Source organism: Lithobates pipiens, unplaced genomic scaffold (assembly GCF_037356315.1).
Source record: "Lithobates pipiens isolate NorthernLeopardFrog02 unplaced genomic scaffold, aLitPip1_a1.2 Scaffold_22, whole genome shotgun sequence".
In the NCBI taxonomy this organism is placed as follows: Eukaryota; Metazoa; Chordata; class Amphibia; order Anura; family Ranidae; genus Lithobates; species Lithobates pipiens.
This window is the reverse complement of record NW_027507784.1, coordinates 32,599,101-32,619,238: the sequence shown is the minus strand read 5'-3', so window position 1 is coordinate 32,619,238 and position 20,138 is coordinate 32,599,101. Positions and strand designations below refer to the sequence as shown.

Genomic DNA, 20,138 nt, shown 5'->3' with positions numbered 1-20,138 from the left:
CACTGCATTTACCCAGTGTGCTGTTAGGGAGATATAACGTCCCTGACAGTGCTTACTGGTCCACGCATCCGTAGTTAGGGGGACCTTGCCACAGATGGCGTTGCGCAGTGCACACCTGATTTTGTCCCCCACTTGGTTGTGCAGGGAAGGGATGGCTCACCTGGAAAAGTAGTGGCGGCTGGGCATGACGTACTGTGGGACAGCCAATGCCATCAGTCTTTTAAAACTCTGTGTCTCCACCAGACGGAATGACAGCATTTCAAAGGCAAGGAATTTTGAAATGCTGGCATTCAGGGCCAGGGATTGCAGGTGGCTAGGGGGGTACTTCCTCTTCCGCTCCAGTGTTTGGGAGATAGAGAACTGAACGCTTCCATGGGACATTGTGGAGATGGTGGGTGACCCAGGTGGTAGTGTTGCTGGCAGATCCTCTGTTTGTGGGTTGGCAGGTGCCACTGTCACTACAGAGTTGGAAGAAGAGGCCGAGACTGCAGCAGAAGAGGAAGCAGGAGTAGCCAGAGACCTTTCTTGGTTTTTGAGGTGTCTACTCCACTGCAGCTCGTGCTTTGCACTTAGATGCCTGGTCATGCAGGTTGTGCTCAGGTTGAGAACGTTTATGCCTCGCTTCAGTCTCTGATTGCACAGCATGCAAACCACTCGTGTCTTGTCATCAGCACATTGTCTGAAGAACTGCCACGCTAGGGAACTCCTTGGACCTGGCCTTGGTGTGCCCGGTCCCTTGCTGTGTTGGGAAGTAGCAGGCGTACTGTCTAGGGGATGGACACTCCGCTTTTGCACCCTGCTCCCTCTTCTACTGTGCTGGTGGCTCTTTGCGACCACCGCCTCTTCCTCCGAACTACACTGGTCACCTGCATGATGTTGATTCCATGTGGGGTCCAGGACCTCATCGTCCTCCACATCGTCTTCCACCCAGTCTTCACCCCTGCCCCCCTTGTCGGTCTGCACAATTGCAAAAGCAGCAGCAGTTGGCACCTGTGTTTCGTCATCATCCGAGACGTGCTGCGATGGTCCTCCCATGTACTCATCATGAAACATAAGTGGTTGGGCATCAGTGCACACAATCTCTTCCACTTCTGTGGCAGGGTTAGGTGGATGGCCCTGGGAAACCCTGCTAACAGTCATCAAAAAGCAGAAGAGACTGCTGCATGATTTGGGTCTCAGACTGCTTGGCTGATTTGCAAGGGGGTGATGTGAAAGACTGATGGACATCGGCTGCAGGTGCCAACTCTGATCTTTCATCAGGAGACTGGGTGGGAGACAATGTCAAGGAACCGGAGGCACTGTCAGCAACCCAATCTACTATCGCCTGTACTTGTCCTGGCCTCAACATTCATACAGCTGCATTAGACCCGATCAAATACCGCTGGAGGCTCTGTCGCCTACTTGCACCTGAGGAAGGTGTTTCACTTGTGCGTGTAGCTGGCACAGCTCGACCACATCCTCTCCCTGCAACAGGAGCTCCACCAGCAGCACCACGAGCGGGGCGACGTCCCTTCTTTGACGTTCTCCTCATATTTTCCAAATTTAGGATCTTGCCCTAAATGGGTGTTTTTGCAATAGCAGAATACACCCAGAGTATGTAAACGGTGTATTTCAGAGCTACAGAAATGCCAAAAATGCTATTCCAAAAAAATGTTTTTGCCCTAATTTTTTTTTATTTGAACAGCACAATAGAAGAAAAATATATAAATTGTGTAACTCACACCTCCACATATGCAGAAAACACTGCAATTTTTTTTATGCACTAAATGGGTGCTTTTGCAATAGCAGAATACACCCAGAGTATGTAAACAGTGTATCGCAGAGCTACAGAAATTCCAAAAATGCTATCCAAAAAAAATGTTTTTGCCCTAATTTTTTTTTTTTGAACAGTACAATAGAAGAAAAATATATGAATTGTGTAACGCGCACCTCCACATATGCATAAAACACTGCAAATTATTATTTTTTTGCACAAAATGGGCGTTTTTGCAATAGCAGAATACACCCAGTGTATGTAAACGGTGTATCTCAGAGCTACAGAAATGCTGAAAATGCTATTCAAAAAAAATGTTTTTGCCCTAAATTTGTTTTATTTGAATAGCACAATAGAAGAAAACTATATAAATTGTGTAACTCACACCTCCATATATGCAGAAAGCACTGCAAAATATTTTTTTTTGCCCTAAATGGGTGTTTTTGGAAAAGCAGAATACACCCACAGTATGTATCGGGTGTATCTCACATATGCAGTGCTTGTGCACTGAGCTTGCAGATAAAAGTTATATTCTTTTAGTTATATCTGGCACTGGGCTCATGGCAGTGTAAAAAGACTGTGCACTGCAACCCAACCAGGTAAATGTATGTAGATCTCTGAGTTATTAGAATAGATTTCTGAATCTGGACTCCTAGATAATTCTCTCTCCCTCAAAGCAGAAACAGGAACCTTGCCCTACACTGTCTATCTTTTCTCAGTGCAGTGTAAAAAGCTTGTGCACTGCACCCACACAACTAAATCAATGTAGAATGCTGACTAATTAGAATAGATTTCAGAATCAGGACACCTATCGTGTAATTCTCTCCCTCACAGCAGCAGCCAGGAACCTGTCCCTACACTGTCTAAAGTAGAGTGACGTGGTGTGCTGTGTGCCTCTAGCTTAAATAGAGGCTGGGTCACATGCTGCACTGGCCAATCACAGCCATGCCATTAGTAGGCATGGCTGTCATGGCTTCTAAGGCCACAGCAGTTAAACGAATGTTGATTGGCTGCTGCAGGGCTTTTTAAAATGCGCCATTACGTTGCCGAACACTGGATCCGAACCCGAACATACAGTCAATTGTTCGGGTTCGGGACCCAAAAATCCAAAAGTCCGGTACAAACCCAAACTTTAGCTATTGTACACACGGTCGGACATTCTGACAACCAAATCCATTGGATTTTGTCCGACGGATTTTTCCCGAAACTGGTGCATACACACGGTCGGACAAAGTTGTCAGAAAATCCGATCGTTCAGAATGTGGTGACATTATTTCATTACGATGGGACTGCGTTCAGGCTAGTAGCCAATAGCTTTGGTCTAGGAATTTGAACTGAGCATGCGTGGCACTTTGTCTGATCTGAATTCTCTAGACACAATCGGACAAAGTCCGATCGGATCATGTTGTCGGAAAGTTTTTTATAGTTTAACAGTCCGATGGAGCCCACACACGGTCGGATTATCTGACAACATGGTCCGATCGGACATTTTCCGTCGGAATGTCTGACCGTGTGTACAAGGGCTTACAGTTCGGGTTTGCTCAACCCCAGTCTCAAATGTTGCAAATATGATGAATGTTCATCCATCGTGTGCTCTTACATTATTGGCCATCAATCAAGCAATATTTTTGCCACCTATGTCGGTGGTACAAAACATATTGTACAATGATTTTCCAGAGTCAACTCTCTTCTCTGAAAGAATTTTTGTAGCGGGTATCTCCCGGTGTTGAGTATTTCCAATTTTGGATATTTAGAGCAGGTAGGCATTTTACATGAGGAAATTGTAAATCAGTGACTTTGTTTTGGACACTGAAGATGGGAAATTCATCTTTGCAACACAACTTTAAACCCTTCATTTACGAAGGCCGCAATTTTTTTACATAGTTAGTCAGGTTGAAAAAAGACACAAGTCCATCCATCAATTTATTTACAAAGGTAGCGGAAGATCCTGTCCTGTTGTTATAGCAACCTTTTTGACAACAAAGGACCCAGAAGGAGCAGAGGCAAGTATCGGAAAAGAAAGCCCTGCCACCACTCGATACCCTGTATAATCAAAACAGGGATTCAAACTTTCAAAAATGGTCCCTAAGTCCGTCTGGCATTGCAACATTGGTTTTAAAATAAGGCAATGGAGGATGCCCGTTGACTCCTGGGATTGATGACACTAATATCCCAGGAGCTAACGGGAGACCAGAAATGATGCACCTCGCCACATTGAGGCTGGAAGTGGGGGAATTTTAAACCAAAAAAGTACTTACTGTTTACTAAAAATACAAAAGAAAAAGAATTTCCAAAGATTATAGATGAGGTATTAGCTACCATTAGGGCCATGGGTGTTAGATAGGGTGACGCTCAACTTTAAGTAAAGTTTTTAATGTCACCTTTATAGAGAGTGTAACACTATCACTCTCATCATGACTTGACATTTTCTGTTGTATTCTAGGACAATGATCCTGATAAAAATGTGTTGTCACGCTCCAAGGAAAGTCTTCAGTTCCAAGGATATGCTCTAAGTTTGTCAGAGGAGTCTTCCATTTCTTTACAATTAGATGAGGTAGACTGCAACCTCTGTGGAAATGTAAAGTTTCTGTCTGTATTATCTTTTTGTTTATCACCTGGAGTAATTTAACTTTTTTCATTTAGTTTTTAGTCAGGTGGATAAGAAATATTGCACACAAACTCTTAAAGGGGTTGTAAACCCTCAAGGTTTTTCACCTTAATGCATTCTATGCATTATGGGGAAAAACTTCCTGTAATGCAGCAGCCCCCCGCCCCCCTTTTACTTACCTGAGCCCCATAATTCTCACAATGGGAATGAGCACACAAGCTCTGGCCGGTGTCTCATGTCCTGATTGGATAGATTGATAGCAGCACAGTCATTGACTCCCTCAGCTGTCAATCAAATAAAATCACGTGGGTGATGGGGGGTGGGGCCGAGTACTGCTTTCAATAGACATAGCAGCAGGACTTGGAAGCATCCCCGCAGGGGTGTGCCAAAGGAGAGAGGTTCTGTAATGGGGCACTCAAGAAGAGGAGGAGCCACCAGTGCTGCTGAGGGACCCCAGAGAAGGAGGTACCCCTTTAAAGTATAAAGAAAAGTGTTTTTTTTTGTATTGGATAGAGTGAAGAGGGATTTGAACCCCTGTCAGTTTTTATTGCTGTCTATTATTTATTGCTGTCTATTGTGCCCCCATTAGGGAGATTCCACCTGTCTAGTTTACCATTATCATTTAAAGTGAAAGTAAACCAAACTTTGGGTTGTCCCCAGAAAAGTACCGTATATACTCGAGTATAAGCCGAGATTTTCAGCCTCTTTTTTGAGGCTGAAAGTGCCCCCTCGGCTTATACTCGAGTCACCGCTGTCTGACTGCTCGATCAGCGTATCGAGCAGACAGACGGCGGACATTAAAATTCAAAAGCCGCGCCTCCTTCTCCGCCTCCGCCTGTGATAGGCGGAACACTGAATTTCCCAGCAGTCAGTGTTCCGCCTATCACGGACATCCGCTCATTCTCATACTACGGACGACGATGAGAGGATGTCCGTGATAGGCGGAACACAGGCTGCTGGGAAATTGAGTGTTCCGCCTATCACAGGCGGAGGCGGAGGCGCGGCTTTTGAATTGTAGAATGGCCGCCGAGAAGAGCGGCGATCCATCGGCACGACACGGGACGGAGGAGGCACGGGACGGAGGAGGCACGGGACGGAGGAGGCACGGGACGGAGGAGGCTCGGGACGGAGGAGGCTCGGGACGGAGGCTCGGGACACAGGTAGGCTGGACACACACACAAGGCTGCACGGACACACACACAGGGATGGATGGATGGATGGACACACACACACACACACACACACACACACACACACACACACACACACAGGGATGGATGGATGGATACACACACACACACACACAGGGATGGATGGATGGATGGATGGATACACACACACACACACACACACACACACAGGGATGGATGGATGGATGGATACACACACACACACACACACACACACACACACACACACAGGGATGGATGGATGGATGGACACACACACAGGGATGGATGGACGGACACACACACAGGGATGGATGGATGGATGGACACACACACAGGGATGGATGGACGGACACACACACAGGGATGGACGGACACACAGGGATGGACAGCCATGTCTCACCCTCGGCTTATACACGAGTCAATAAGTTTTCCAGTTTTTTGGGGGTAAATTGGGGGCCTCGGCTTATATTCGGGTCGGCCTATACTCGAGTATATACGGTAATAGAGGGGAAATCTTCCAATGGGGACACTAGTTCTGAGGGGCCCCAGGGGATTCCCCTAATTTGCAGGGATTTCCTCTCACTTCCTGTTTTGGCTTTTGGACAGGAAGTGAAGGTAAATCTCCCCACTGGGACACGGATGGCAAAAAAAACAATCTGACAGGGGTTATAACCCTCCCTTACTCTATCCATGATAAATAAAAACGTTTTGCCTATAGTTCTACTTTGAGTTTGTCATTTGCAGCCAGTGGTGTCACACTAGGGGGTGCAACTAGACATGTGCAGAACGAAAAAAAATTGTTACATTTATTTTTGCATCGAATCATTAAGTTACTAATTTTTTTTTTTTTGCATTTGTAACAAAATTTGTGTGTTTGTATTGTTTTATTTCCTTTTGCTTCTTCATTTTCGACTGGATTCACATTTTTTCCAATGGATTTGAAGTATTTGAATCAAAAATATCAAAGCGATCTGAATTCATTCTGAAGAATAGCTGATTCTATTCTATTTGAAATTCAAATTTTGGAAGATGACTATATTCTATTTTATGCTTTTCGAAATTCGCATTTTGAAATTAGAATTCTGAAAGACGGCTATATATTTTATTCTATTCTATTCGAAATTCGAATTTCGGAAGACAGCTATATTCTATATAATTTGATTCTATGTTTTTCTATTCTATCATATTCTTTTATTTTATATTCTCTTATTTTCATTTCTATTCTTTTTCATTCTATTCTTTTATTTTCTATTCTATTCTTTTATTTTTATTCTATTCTGTGTAATTCCATCCTATTCTTTTCTAAATTTGAATTTTGGATCTTTTGAAAGGAAATCAGCAACAGCAACAGTAAGCAATATGTTTACATTTGAAATTTGTTTTCAAATTATATTTTGTTTTCGATTTGAATCTGGGTAATTTGTTATGCTATTTTAGATTTGTTTAAATTAGTTACTATTGTCATTTGGAAATTCTAAGATATCCAAATCTCTAAATCTCTAAATAATGAACATTTTATCTGAATTCGATTCGGAACAAAAACAATTTGGATAGGCTGAAAATTGTGTCTTTTTTGGACACAGCCAATGGAAAATAGCATACAGGTTTGCACCACAGCTAGATATCCTGTTTGAACAGGTTGCAATTTCTGAGAAATTGAGCAGGCATTTAGCATCAGGAAATAAACAATTGGACACCACCTCTGGTATCTTTCCTGTGCTCTGCCAGAATTTTTCTGTGGGCTTATGGTGTTTGGGCACCTTCCACAACTAAAACCAAGATTTTTCACAGCTATGTCTCAAATGTTGCAAATATGATGAATGTTCATCCATCGTGTGCTCTTACATTGTTGACCATCAATCAAGCAATATTTTTGCCACCTGTGTCGGTGGCACAAAACATACTGTACAATGATTTTCCAGAGTCAACCCTCTTCCCTGAAAGAATTTTTGTAGCGGGTATCTACCGGTGTTGAGTATTTCAAATTTTGGATATTTAGAGTAGGTAGGCATTTTACATGAGGAAATTGTAAATCAGTGACTTTGTTTTGGACACTGAAGATGGGAAATTCATCTTTGCAACACAACTTTAAATCCTTCATTTACAAAGGCCACAATTTATTTACAAAGGTGGTGGAAGTTCCTGTCCTGTTGTTATAGCAACCTTTTTGACAACAAAGGACCCAGAAGGAGCAGAGGCAAGTATCGGAAAAGAAAGCCCTGCCACCACTCGATACCCTGTATAATCAAAACAGGGATTCCAACTTTCAAAAATGGTGCCTAAGTCTGCCTGGCTTTGCAACATTTCTGGTTTTGAAATAACGCAATGGAGGATGCCCGTTGACTCCTGGGATTGATGACACTAATATCCCAGGAGCTAATGGGAGACCAGAAATGATGCACCTCGCCACACATTGAGGCTGGAAGTGGGGGAATTTTAAACCAAAAAAGGTACTTACTGTTTACTAAAAATACAAAAGAAAAATAATTTCCAAAGATTATAGACGAGGTATTAGCTACCATTAGGGCCATGGGTGTTAGATAGGGTGATGCTCAACTTTAAGTAAAGTTTTTAATGTCACCTTTATAGAGAGTGTAACACTATCACTCTTATCATGACTTGACATTTTCTGTTGTATTCTAGGACAATGATCCTGATAAAAATGTGTTGTCATGCTCCGAGGAAAGTCTTAATTTCCAAGATTATGCTCTAAGATTGTCAGAGGAGACTTCACAATTAGATGAGGTAGACTGCAACCTCTGTGGAAAGGTAAAGTTTCTGTCTGTATTATCTTTTTGTTTATCACCTGGAGTAATTTAACTTTTTTCATTTCGTTTTTAGTCAGAAATATTGCACACAAACTCTTAAACGGGTTGTAAACCCTCAAGGTTTTTCTTGCATAGAATGCATTAAGGTGAAAAACTGTCATGCAGCCGCCCCCCCCCCCGCCCCCCTTTCACTTACCTGAGCCCCATAATTCCCACAACCATAATGAGCACACAAGCTCTGGCCGGTGTCTCGTGTCCCGATTGGATGGATTGATAGCAGCACAGTCATTGGCTTCCTCAGCTGTCAATCAAATACAATCACGTGGGTGCCAGGGGGCGGGGTCGAGTACTGCTATCTGTGTCAATAGACAGCAGCAAGACTCGGAAGCGTGCCCGCTGGGGTGTGCCAAAGGAGAGCGCTTCTGTGATAGGGCACTCAAGAAGAGGAGAAGCCACCAGCGCTGCTGAGGGACCCCAGAGAAGGAGGATTGGAGCAACTCTGTGCAAAAACCAACTGCACAGAAGAGGTAAGTAAGATACGTAAACTAGGGTTTAGTACCCCTTTAAACTATAAAGAAAAGTGTTTTTTTTTTGTATTGGATAGAGTGAAGAGGGATTAAAACCCCTGTCAGTTTTTATTGCTGTCTATTATTTATTGCTGTCTATTGTGCCCCCATTAGGGAGATTCCACCTGTCTAGTTGTCATGTACCATTATCATTTAAGGTGAAAGTAAAAGTAAACCGAACTTTGGGTTGTCCCCCAGAAAAGTAATAGAGGGCAAATCTTCCAATGGGGACACTAGTTCTGAGGCGCCCAAGGGGATTCCCCTAATTTGCAGGGATTTCCTCTCACTTCCTGTTTTGGCTTTTGGACAGGAAGTGAAGGTAAATCTCCGAATGGGACACAGATGGCAAAAAAAAATCTGACAGGGGTTATAACCCTCCCTTACTCTATCCATGATAACTAAAAAACGTTTTTCCTATAGTTCTACTTTAAGTTTGTCATTTGCAGCCAGTGGGGGTGCAACTAGACATGTGCAGAACGAAAAAAATTGTTACATTTATTTTTGAATCAATTCATTAAGTTACTAATTAAATTTTGTTGCATTTGTAACAAAATTTGTTTGGTTTCGTTTTATTTCCTTTTGCTTCTTAATTTTCGACTGGATTCAAATTATTTCCAATGGATTTGAAGTATTTGAATCAAAAATATCAAAGCGATCTGAATTCATTCTGAAGAATAGCTGATTCTATTCTATTTGACATTCAAATTTTGGAAGACAGCTATATTATATAGAATTTGATTCTATTTTTTTCAATTCTATCGTATTCTATTCTTTTCCATTCTATTCTTTTATTTTCTATTCTATTATTTTATTTTTTATTCTATTCTGTGTAATTCTATCCTTTTCTTTTCCAAATTCGAATTTTGGAAGATGACTATATTTTATCTTTGAAAGGAAATCAGCAATAGTAAGCAATATGTTTACATTTCAAATTTGTTTTCAAATTCTATTTCGTTTGATTTGAATCTGGGTAATTTGTTATTTTCAAAATTTTGTTTTGCTATTTTGGATTTGTTTAAATTAGTTACTATTGTCATTTGGAAATTCTAAGACATCTAAATCTCTAAATAATGAACATTTCATCTGAATTCGATTCGGAACAAAGCGATGCACACATCTCTAGGTGCATTTGCAGATTAAATATGGTTGTTTACTACTTTGCTGTAATCGGCAGATTAGACTTACCTACTGCTGTTCATGTCTATTCATAAACGCACACAGCTGTAAAGGCTGTGCTAGGTTTTCTTTTTAGAAACGACATTGGACATTCACTATTTGCTACCACTGTTCTCCTTTGACGTGGTTTCCACCTGTAAACCTAAATAGTAACTTTATTGGACTTTTTTTTTTATATATAAAAAGGATACTGCAAGTCCAAAAGCATTGTAATCACATTCGTTTATACTGTTGTTGAGTAAATACACCTTAAATCTCCAAATTTCTGGATTCAGGATTGGCTTTTAGTAAGGCTACTTTCACACTGATGCACTTTGCAGGCGCTAAAGTGCTAAAAATAGCACCTGCAAAACACCCTGAAAGAGCCGCTCAATTCACTCCAATGTGAAAGCCCAGAGGTGCGCTTGCAGGACGGTCAAAAAAGTCCTGCAAGCCGCATCTTTGGAGTGCTGTAGGAGTGGTGTATTCACCGCTCCTAATGCGCCCCTTCCGATTGAAAACAATGGGGCAGGAGGCGGCATGCATGGTGCCTGAGGGAACGGACATGTTTCCTTAGAGCTCCGCTCCTGAGCTGGATGGACAGGAGAACCACGAACACCAGGCGCTCTAAAAGCTCACCCACCACTGCCTTTCCGCTCACGGAACACGCAGGCACCCCTAAACCGAAATCCGGTATCCATAAGGAAGCGCCATCTAAGCCGTCCTCTCAAATGGCGGCGTCAGCTACCTCAGTCACCTCACAGACCAGTGCACTGCGCGCTCTCACAGCCCTGTGACATAGCCTGAAGCCGCAAGATTTTACTGGTGAGTCTGATTCAGACGCTGTCAGTTCACAGACAGCTATTCATTCTAAAATGTTTAAACAATTTGAACAAATATTACAGAAAGCCCTGAAACAAACGTCTGACCATATCACTGACAAATTAACAAGAGAAATTAGAGAATTGGGGCAGAGAACAGCAGAATTGGAAGTGAGAGTGGATGATATAGAGAGCCATTCACAACATTATGTCACTGTCTATCCAGGCATCCATGTTGGCACTCTTTCAGGAATTACAGCCTGGCATGCCTGTCGAGAGGTTAGAAATGGATAGAGCTCACAGAGCCTTAGCTCTACGTAAGCCTAACGGCCCCCCCAGGGACATATTAGTTACGCTACATCAGGGATGTCCAAACTTTTTTCAAAGAGGGCCAGATTTGATGAACTGAACATGCGCGAGGGCCGACCATTTTGCCTGACATTCTTTGAACCATTAAAATTCGGTCTAAGCGTGTCCATCCGAGCACTAATACACGGCCCAACAAGAATTATCTTGCCTTTGTGGCTGTGTGTGGTGAATAGATGAACTCAAGTGTATTATTTGGATACACCATATTTATTGACGTATAACACGCACCTTCACTTTAAGAGGGAAGCTTCAGGAAAAAAAAAACTTTAAATTTTAAATAAAGAACTGTGAAGCAAAACAAGGGTCAGTGTCTATCTGCAGACCCACAATTGCTAGGAATGCAGCGCTCACCATTGCTAGGAATGCAGCGCCCACCATTGCCAGGGAATTCACCCACCATTGCCAGGGAATTCACCCACCATTGCCAGGGAATTCACCCACCATTGCCGGGAATTCACTCACCATTGCCGGGAATGCAGCCACCATTACTAGGGATTCACTCACCATTGCCGGGAATGCAGCCACCATTGCCAGGAATTTTACCCACCATTGCCAGGGATTCACCCGCCAATGCCAGGAATTCACTCACCATTGCCGGGAATGCTGCCACCATTGCCGGGAATGCTGCCACCATTGCTGGGAATGCAGCCACCATTGCTGGGAATGCAGCCACCATTGCCAGGAATGCAGCCACCATTGCCAGGAATGCAGCCACCATTGCCAGGAATTTCACCCACCATTGCCAGGAATTTCACCCACCATTGCCAGGAATTTCACCCACCATTGCCAGGAATTTCACCCACCATTGCCAGGAATGCAGCCACCATTGCTAGGAATTCACTCACCATTGCTAGGAATGCAGCGCCCACCATTGCCTGGGATGCACCCACTATTGCCAGGGAATTCACCCACCATTGCCAGGGAATTCACCCACCATTGCCAGGGAATTCACCCACCATTGCCAGGGAATTCACTCACCATTGCCGGGAATGCTGCCACCATTGCCGGGAATGCAACCACCATTGCCGGGAATGCAACCACCATTGCCAGGGAATTCACTCACCATTGCCGGGAATGCAGCCACCATTGCCGGGAATGCAGCCACCATTGCCGGGAATGCAGCCACCATTGCCGGGAATGCAGCCACCACTGCCGGGAATGCAGCAACCACTGCCGGGAATGCAGCCACCATTGCCAGGAATGCAGCCACCATTGCCAGGAATGCAGCCACCATTGCCAGGGATTCACCCACCATTGCCGGGAATGCAGCCACCATTGCCAGGAATGCAGCCACCATTGCCAGGAATGCAGCCACCATTGCCGGGAATGCAGCCACCATTGCCAGGAATGCAGCCACCATTGCCAGGAATGCAGCCACCATTGCCAGGGATTCACCCACCATTGCCGGGAATGCAGCCACCATTGCCGGGAATGAAGCCACCATTGCCGGGAATGCAGCCACCATTGCCGGGAATGCAGCCACCATTGCCAGGGATTCACCCGCCATTGCCAGGAATTCACTCACCATTGCTGGGAATGCAGCCACCATTGCCAGGAATGCACTCACCATTGCCGGGAATGCTGCCACCATTGCCAGGAATGCAGCCACCATTGCCAGGAATGCAGCCACCATTGCCAGGAATGCAGCCACCATTGCCAGGTATTTCACCCACCATTGCCAGTAATTTCACCCACCATTGCCAGGAATGCTGCCACCATTGCCAGGAATGCAGCCACCATTGCCGGGAATGCAGCCACCATTGCCGGGAATGCAGCCACCATTGCCGGGAATGCAGCCACCATTGCCGGGAATGCAGCCACCATTGCCGGGAATGCTGCCACCATTGCCGGGAATGCAGCCACCATTGCCAGGAATGCAGCCACCATTGCCAGGTATTTCACCCACCATTGCCGGGAATGCAGCCACCATTGCCGGGAATGCAGCCACCATTGCCGGGAATGCAGCCACCATTGCCAGGGATTCACCCGCCATTGCTAGGAATTCACTCACCATTGCTGGGAATGCAGCCACCATTGCCAGGAATGCAGGCACCATTGCCAGGAATGCACCCACCATTGCCAGGAATGCACCCACCAATGCCAGAAATTCACTCACCATTGCCGGGAATGCTGCCACCATTGCCAGGAATGCAGCCACCATTGCCAGGAATTTCACCCACCATTGCCAGGAATTTCACCCACCATTGCCAGGAATGCAGCCACCATTGCTAGGAATTCACTCACCATTGCCAGGAATGCAGCTACCATTACCATCAGTGCAGCCATGGAGGGCAGGACGAGCGCCAAAGACATCTTACAGGAGAATCTCCTGTTTACACAACGGCCTCTTTAAGAGAAAGTCCCGCCTCCTTTGATGGACAGTACAGTCATCCAAAGGCAGAGACGGGACTTCCTATTACAGCTGCCGTGTAAACAGGAAATTCTCCTCCTGTGTGCACAGCACTCGTCCCGTCTCCTCCCTTCGAGGCAGCCGGACTATATATCTTTTGTGGCCCCGGCGCTGGGAGATCGCCGGGGGCCACAAAAGATATATGTGTTTAAACAACCAGGCGGGCCGTTCAAAACCAGACCGTGGGCCGCGATTGGCCTGCGGGCCGGACTTTGGACATGCCTGCGCTACATTATTATCGCAGCAAGGAATAATTGCTTGCAGCAGCCAGAGGGAAGGACCCACTCAATTTCCAGGGTCACACTTATCAACTCTTTGCAGATGTTTCCCCTCTAACAATAGCTAAGAGACGTGCACTGAAACCTCAATTACTAATACTTCAACGCAATCAAATTGCATATAACTGGGGCTTTCCATTTTCTCTCCGTTTTACTCATCTTGAAACGAAATATACTTGTCGAACCTCTGATGAACTACAGTCGGCCTTAATAGAAATGGGCCTTGTGGATCGAATTTCACCCAGTGATCACACTCGCAGATGATCAGCCTCTCAATCCCCTTCAAGGCAAAACATGACAGACTCAGGTTCTTCCATCTCCACACGGCAAAGTCTACATAAGCGAGGAAACTTTGCTAATTCATCCCCAACCAATGAGGATACAATGGATTAAAAATTGTTTGGTTGCTGAACTCTTTTTTTATTCTTTGGCCTTCATCCTCCATCAATTTTACATTGATTGTAAATGCCTTTACAACAAACATTGCAACTTTATCCGGCATAGCTACATGTTCTGACTTGACCTAATTTTATTTATTTTTTTACCCGGAACTTATCCATGGATACCCCCCTGTTTTTTTTTTTCTTTATTTAAATGTGTTTCTTCAATCATTTTTTAGGTCTTCTTGGGTTGGCAAGATATATTGCTGTTTCATGCCTGGTCTCTGTACGCAGAGTCTCTGCATGAATAAGAATCAATATGCCATTGGGTTTATTGCTAGAAGTATATTTGATTTTTTATACACCTGGTACCCATTAGACCTCGTTAACCCTTATAATTTAATAATTTAGTAAACCTAACAGCTTAAGATGCTTTTTCCTGTGCCTCGTTCCCTTTTTTTTTTTTATATACTCAATAGGTATTATACATTTTAAGTCAAGTTTGGCTAAATCGAAGTTGCTATAAGTTATCTATAATTGAGATTGTGTTTAAACTTATTTTTTCTTACATGGTTTGTGGTTCTCCGGTATTGTCCAGCCTTTGGGGGTGTCTTGCTGCCCCCTTTACCACCCTCGGTCTCCTGATGCAGTTATGCAAAATTCTGATGGTGGCCCTGGAACCTCTCGGGGTCCATTTGATGTTCCCCTGAGATGTTCCCATACCCTATTGTTCAGCTATTATTTATATATATATATATTATTCCCACTAGGGTTGATCAATTTTATTTTATTTTTATTTTTCTAGTTTCTTCCCTTTCTCCCCCCTCTCCCCTGGTGGTGGTTGTGGCTCTGGTCTCAGGATTTGCTTTTCTTGTCCTGATACTTGTCCTGAACATGTTATGGCACCCCTAAATATTATATCTTTAAACATTCCACACAAACGTACTAAAGCGATGCGATTTTTCTCAGCTAAAAGAGCACATATTATCCGTTTACAGGAAACCCATTTCAATGACAAAACTACCCCCAAATTACTATCTGCTTCCTATCCTAATTTTTACACAGCTTCAGCCACAGTCAAGCAAAGAGGTACATTGATTGGTTTCCATCGTAATGTTCCATTTACTCTTACCTCACAATTGAAAGATCCTGGGGGTAGATATCTTCTACTCACAGGTTATATTTTGGATATAGAGATCACAATTGTTTCTTATTATACCCCTAATAAATGCCCAGTGGCCTTTTTGTCACATCTTTTCCAGGTTGTAGAAGCACATAAGTTTGGAACAGTAATCTTATGTGGAGATTCAAATGCGACTATTTTCCCTTTTCACTCACTAACTCTAATAACTTCACATTCCGACATTTACTTACCATGCATAAATTAGTTGATACATGGCGTGAACTTAGCCCAACTAGTAGACGCTTCACACATTACTCTTATCCACATTATTCCTTTTCGCGCATAGACCACATTTTTGTCCTATCTAGCATGATCCCGGAGATACTCTCCTCTAAAATCATTCCCTCCCCTTGGACAGATCATTGTGCAGTCTATACCACCATGGCCTCTCTAATACCCAAGTCACAGGACATGACTTGGCATATCAATGATACTACATTGACCCATCCTTCTCATCGTTTAGAGATTGAAAAGGCACTCACAGAATATTTTTTGGTTAATGACACAGCAGATGTTTCTGATCTTACTATATGGGAAGCTCACAAAATTGTAATTAGGAGCAAATTAATACAACAGGCTGCAGCTATTAAAAGAACACGTAAGGTCTTATTTGCTAAGCTAGATGCTAACTTTAACGCATGTCATTTAGCTTTTCAGTCTTCCCCATCAGCCACCAATAATGCAAAAATAGATAAAGCTCATCTTGACTCAGCGGAGAGACTAATAATTAAACGTCAGCATACCCAATATCTTAAAGCTAATAAACCTGATACCTTTATGGCAAGGAGTTTAAATGTGACAAAGTATACTCAGACACCAATTAGGTTAAAGACATGACAAGATGCATATACTAGTAACCCTGTTACAATACTTGGTATTCCGTTCTAATTTGGCTAAACTTTATTCCCCTACCTCAGGCTTTGATGAGACAAAAGCAGATATCATATTTGATAATATCAATCTTCCCTCTATAGACAGTGAACAGCTTGCCCATCTTGAGAGTCCCATTTCAGAATTGGAAGTTCAAAATGCCATAAAAGCTTTGAAGTCTCACAAACGACCAGGCCCGGATGGGTTCTCAGCATCTTATTATAAACTGTTCGCTCCTACACTGGCACCTATATTAACTAGAACCTTCAAACCCATACTTAACGGACACACGTTTAGAATGGAAACGTTGACCTCCATAATAAATATGCTCCCTAAACCCAAATCAGATTCCACCTCTTGGAACAATTTCCGACCTATTTCTCTATTGAACCTGGACTTTTAGCTAAAATAATAGCGAATCGTCTCAATTCCATTATACGCCTCTTAATCCATCGTGATCAAATAGGATTCATGCCCACACGACAAGCGGGAGATAATTTTTCAACGGACCCTCTTACTCATTCATGCTGCTAAAAATAGACGTATCCCAACCTGCCTCCTTTCTTTAGATATCAGAAAGGCATTTGACTCTGTCACTTGGCCATACATTCAATATATTTTACGTAAATGGGGTTTTGGGAATCCTCTTTTGACCTGGATCTCCTCTCTATATAATAATCCGCAGACATATATTAAATATGCTGGCTACAAATCAGCAATGATAGACATTAGGGAGGTATGAGGCAGGGCTGTCCCCTCTCCCCATTGATTTTTGTCCTTCCTATAGAACCTCTGGCATTATTAATCAGAGCTAACCCTGATATTAAAATGTATTGAGTTGGGGGGATTGCAACATAAGATCTGTCTATTCGCAAATTATGTTTTAATATTCCTAACCCATCCACACGTGTCTGCCCCAAATTTACTAGACATATTACATAAAATTGCTCATACTTCCAGATTCCGGATTCCGAACTAATGCAAGCAAAATCCTCTTTACCTTTTAACTGGGTATCTCACCAACTTTTATATTTAGGAGTCCAACTTACAAACTCCCTGACAGATCTCTTTGCAGCAAACTACCTTCTATTATTGAAACAAATCACCGGACTAATGAAACAATGGTTTTCTCTCCCCTTGTCTTGGTTAGGGCGAATTAATGCTATAAAGATGACAATATTAGCAACATTTCTGTACTTTTTTAGAGTACTTCCCATTTCGTTACTGTCATATTTCTTAAGACTAGTACAAAGAAGGGTTATGTAATTTATACGGGGACCTGCCAAACCCCGTATACCTCTTGTAACACTCTATCTTTCTAAAAACAAAGGGGGGTTGGGAGTGCCGAACTTTGCTTCCTACTATTACGCGGCTCTATTATCACAGCTTCCTAAGTATTATGCTACTAGGGAAATCCCTTTGTGGGTAGCAGTTGAATCCTTTGATTGTGACGCCATTTCCGTCGCTAATCTGCTGTGGCTTCAACCCAAAGATAGAGCCCACCTTTCCAATCCTATTACTAAACATTCCTTGACTATTTGGGATAAATGTAAAATTTCTCATACTCTCCAATCTCCACATAACCCCCTCCTTTCTTTCCTCAAGAATCCAGCCTTCTACCCTGCTTGGAAATTCCCAAAGTCTTTTGCAACATGGTCAACTATAAACTTCATCCGGCTGCATAAATTGACATCCTCCACCGATTTTCATACATTCCCTACACTTTGTGAAACATTTGGGCTTCCTAACACTGATTTTTTTTTCGTTATCTGCAAATCAAGAACTTTTATACACCTCTTATCAGTACAGGTTCAATTCTTAACTAAATGTCGCAATTTGAACGCATTTGCAAGAGTGACCCACATGTTAGAGGTCTAATTTCACTCCTATATCAACTTCTTACCGCTATACCTAATGACTCATTTCCCTCATATGCTGCTAAATGGTCTCATGATTTGAAGCGCACATTAGATGAAGAAGTTTTGGTCCAATATTTGGTTGGCCACCAAAACTTCTTCTTAAAATTATTATGCATTTGAAACCAACTTCAAAGTTATGGCACGTTGGTATTTGGTACCAGCAAGGATAGCAAAATGTGTCCCAGTATACCCAGAAAATTGTTTTCATGGATGTTCTTCACCAGGTATACATTTTCATATTTGGTGGCAATGTCCAGTAACCCAACATTTCTGGGGAAAGATATTTGATTTGGCTTCTAAAGCCCTGGAAATCTCCATACTCCCAGACCCATCTGTGGCCCTTCTAAATCTTAAACCGATTTATCTCACCCGTACTCAATTTCAACTTCTCATTATTCTTACAACCGCAGCCAAACAAACTATAGCAAAGGCATGGAAATCTCCCACCTTAATTGTGGCTGAAGCCAAACATAGGATGTTGAAGGCCCTCATATTTGCCAAAATGACAGCAATAGAAGATGATAATATTGGTAAATTCAACAAAATCTGGAAACCTTGGGTTAAACATCATTTACCCCACGACTTTGATTATTCATTGTTGTTGCCGCAATAATTGCTCCATTTTGTTTATTATTACCTATAAGCTTTTCCTGGGCTACCACCATGGGAGACCCACCTTTTTTCCTTCTTTCTCCTTTCCCTCTTCTTCTTCCTATTTTTATCTGTATGGATAAGTATACTTACTCATATAGTTCCGTATTTTGAGATTGACAACCACTGTCTTTTTTTTATTTTTTTCTTGGATATTTTTCTTACTCTTATCTTTTTGATCTAATATAATTGGCATTTGTAATTTATGATTTGAATACCTAGACCCCTCTATATTATTACAATATAGAATATAATTTTGGCATTAATATTCCTGGTTTATACAGTTGTGTCCCCACTCATCCACAGTTTTTCGCCCATTAGGGGTGGATGGGTGGAACTGTAATCTGCCGAGATAAACAAGGCAGATCACCGTTCTGACAGGAATCAACAGAGTGTTCATCCAGTGAGTCCATTCCCCACACAGTAGGAAAATATCCCCTAGGGACACACTTAACCCTTTGACCACCCCTTCCCTGCCAGTGTCATTAGTACAATGACTGCATATTTTTAGCACTGATCACTGTAATAATGTCATTGGTTCCCAAAAATAGTGTCAAAAGTGTCAGTTTGGTATCCGATTTGTCCACTGCAATGTTGCAGTCCCGCTAAAAATTGCTGACACTATTACTAGTAAAACAATTAAAAATTAAAAATGCCATAAAAATATCCCATTATTTGTAGACGCGATAACTTTTGCGCAAACCAATCAATATATGTTTATTGGGTTTTTGTTTAGCAAAAATATGTAGCAGAATACATATTGGTCTAAATTGGTGAAGAAATGTGATTTTTTTTTTTGAAATGTGATTGGGTATGTTTTTTTTAAATTGTTGACCTTTTTTTGTTTTTAGAATCAAAAATATAAAAAAAGAGGTGATCAAACACCACCAAAACAAAGCTCTATTTGTGGGGGAAAAAAGGACATCAATTTTACTTAGGTACAGCATTGCACGACCGTGCAATTGTCAGTTAAAGTAACGCAGTGCCATATCGCAAAAAATGGCCTGGTCATGAAGGGGGTATAACTCTCCCGGGATAAAGTGTTTAAAGTGTTTGTTACCCTAGAAATAAAAAAAAAAATGACTGTTCCCTTAAATCATGTTATAAAGCACAGTGCTTGTGTTGTGTAATTTGCCCCCCCCCCCCCATATCACATGGCTGCTGAGCCTTGAGACCATGGTCAGTTTACATGCCTCCATCATCCAGAGCTCTCCTCTGTCCTCCTCTCTCTCCTC

General features: G+C 42.7%; 1 protein-coding gene across 4 annotated transcripts in view; it reads left to right on the top strand.

Annotated features, from left to right (window-relative positions):
* Positions 1-20,138, top strand: part of LOC143923523 (caspase recruitment domain-containing protein 8-like) — a 124,797-nt gene that overhangs the window by 14,927 nt on the left and 89,732 nt on the right. For 2 of the 4 annotated variants that reach the window (XM_077447247.1, XM_077447244.1), the window contains exons 5-6: positions 4,197-4,331; positions 8,177-8,302. In XM_077447247.1, the coding sequence (XP_077303373.1) occupies positions 4,197-4,331; positions 8,177-8,302 (261 nt within the window). The remainder of the gene's footprint in view (positions 1-4,196; positions 4,332-8,176; positions 8,303-20,138) is intronic. The other 2 variants (XM_077447245.1, XM_077447246.1) reach the window with 2 other exon arrangements.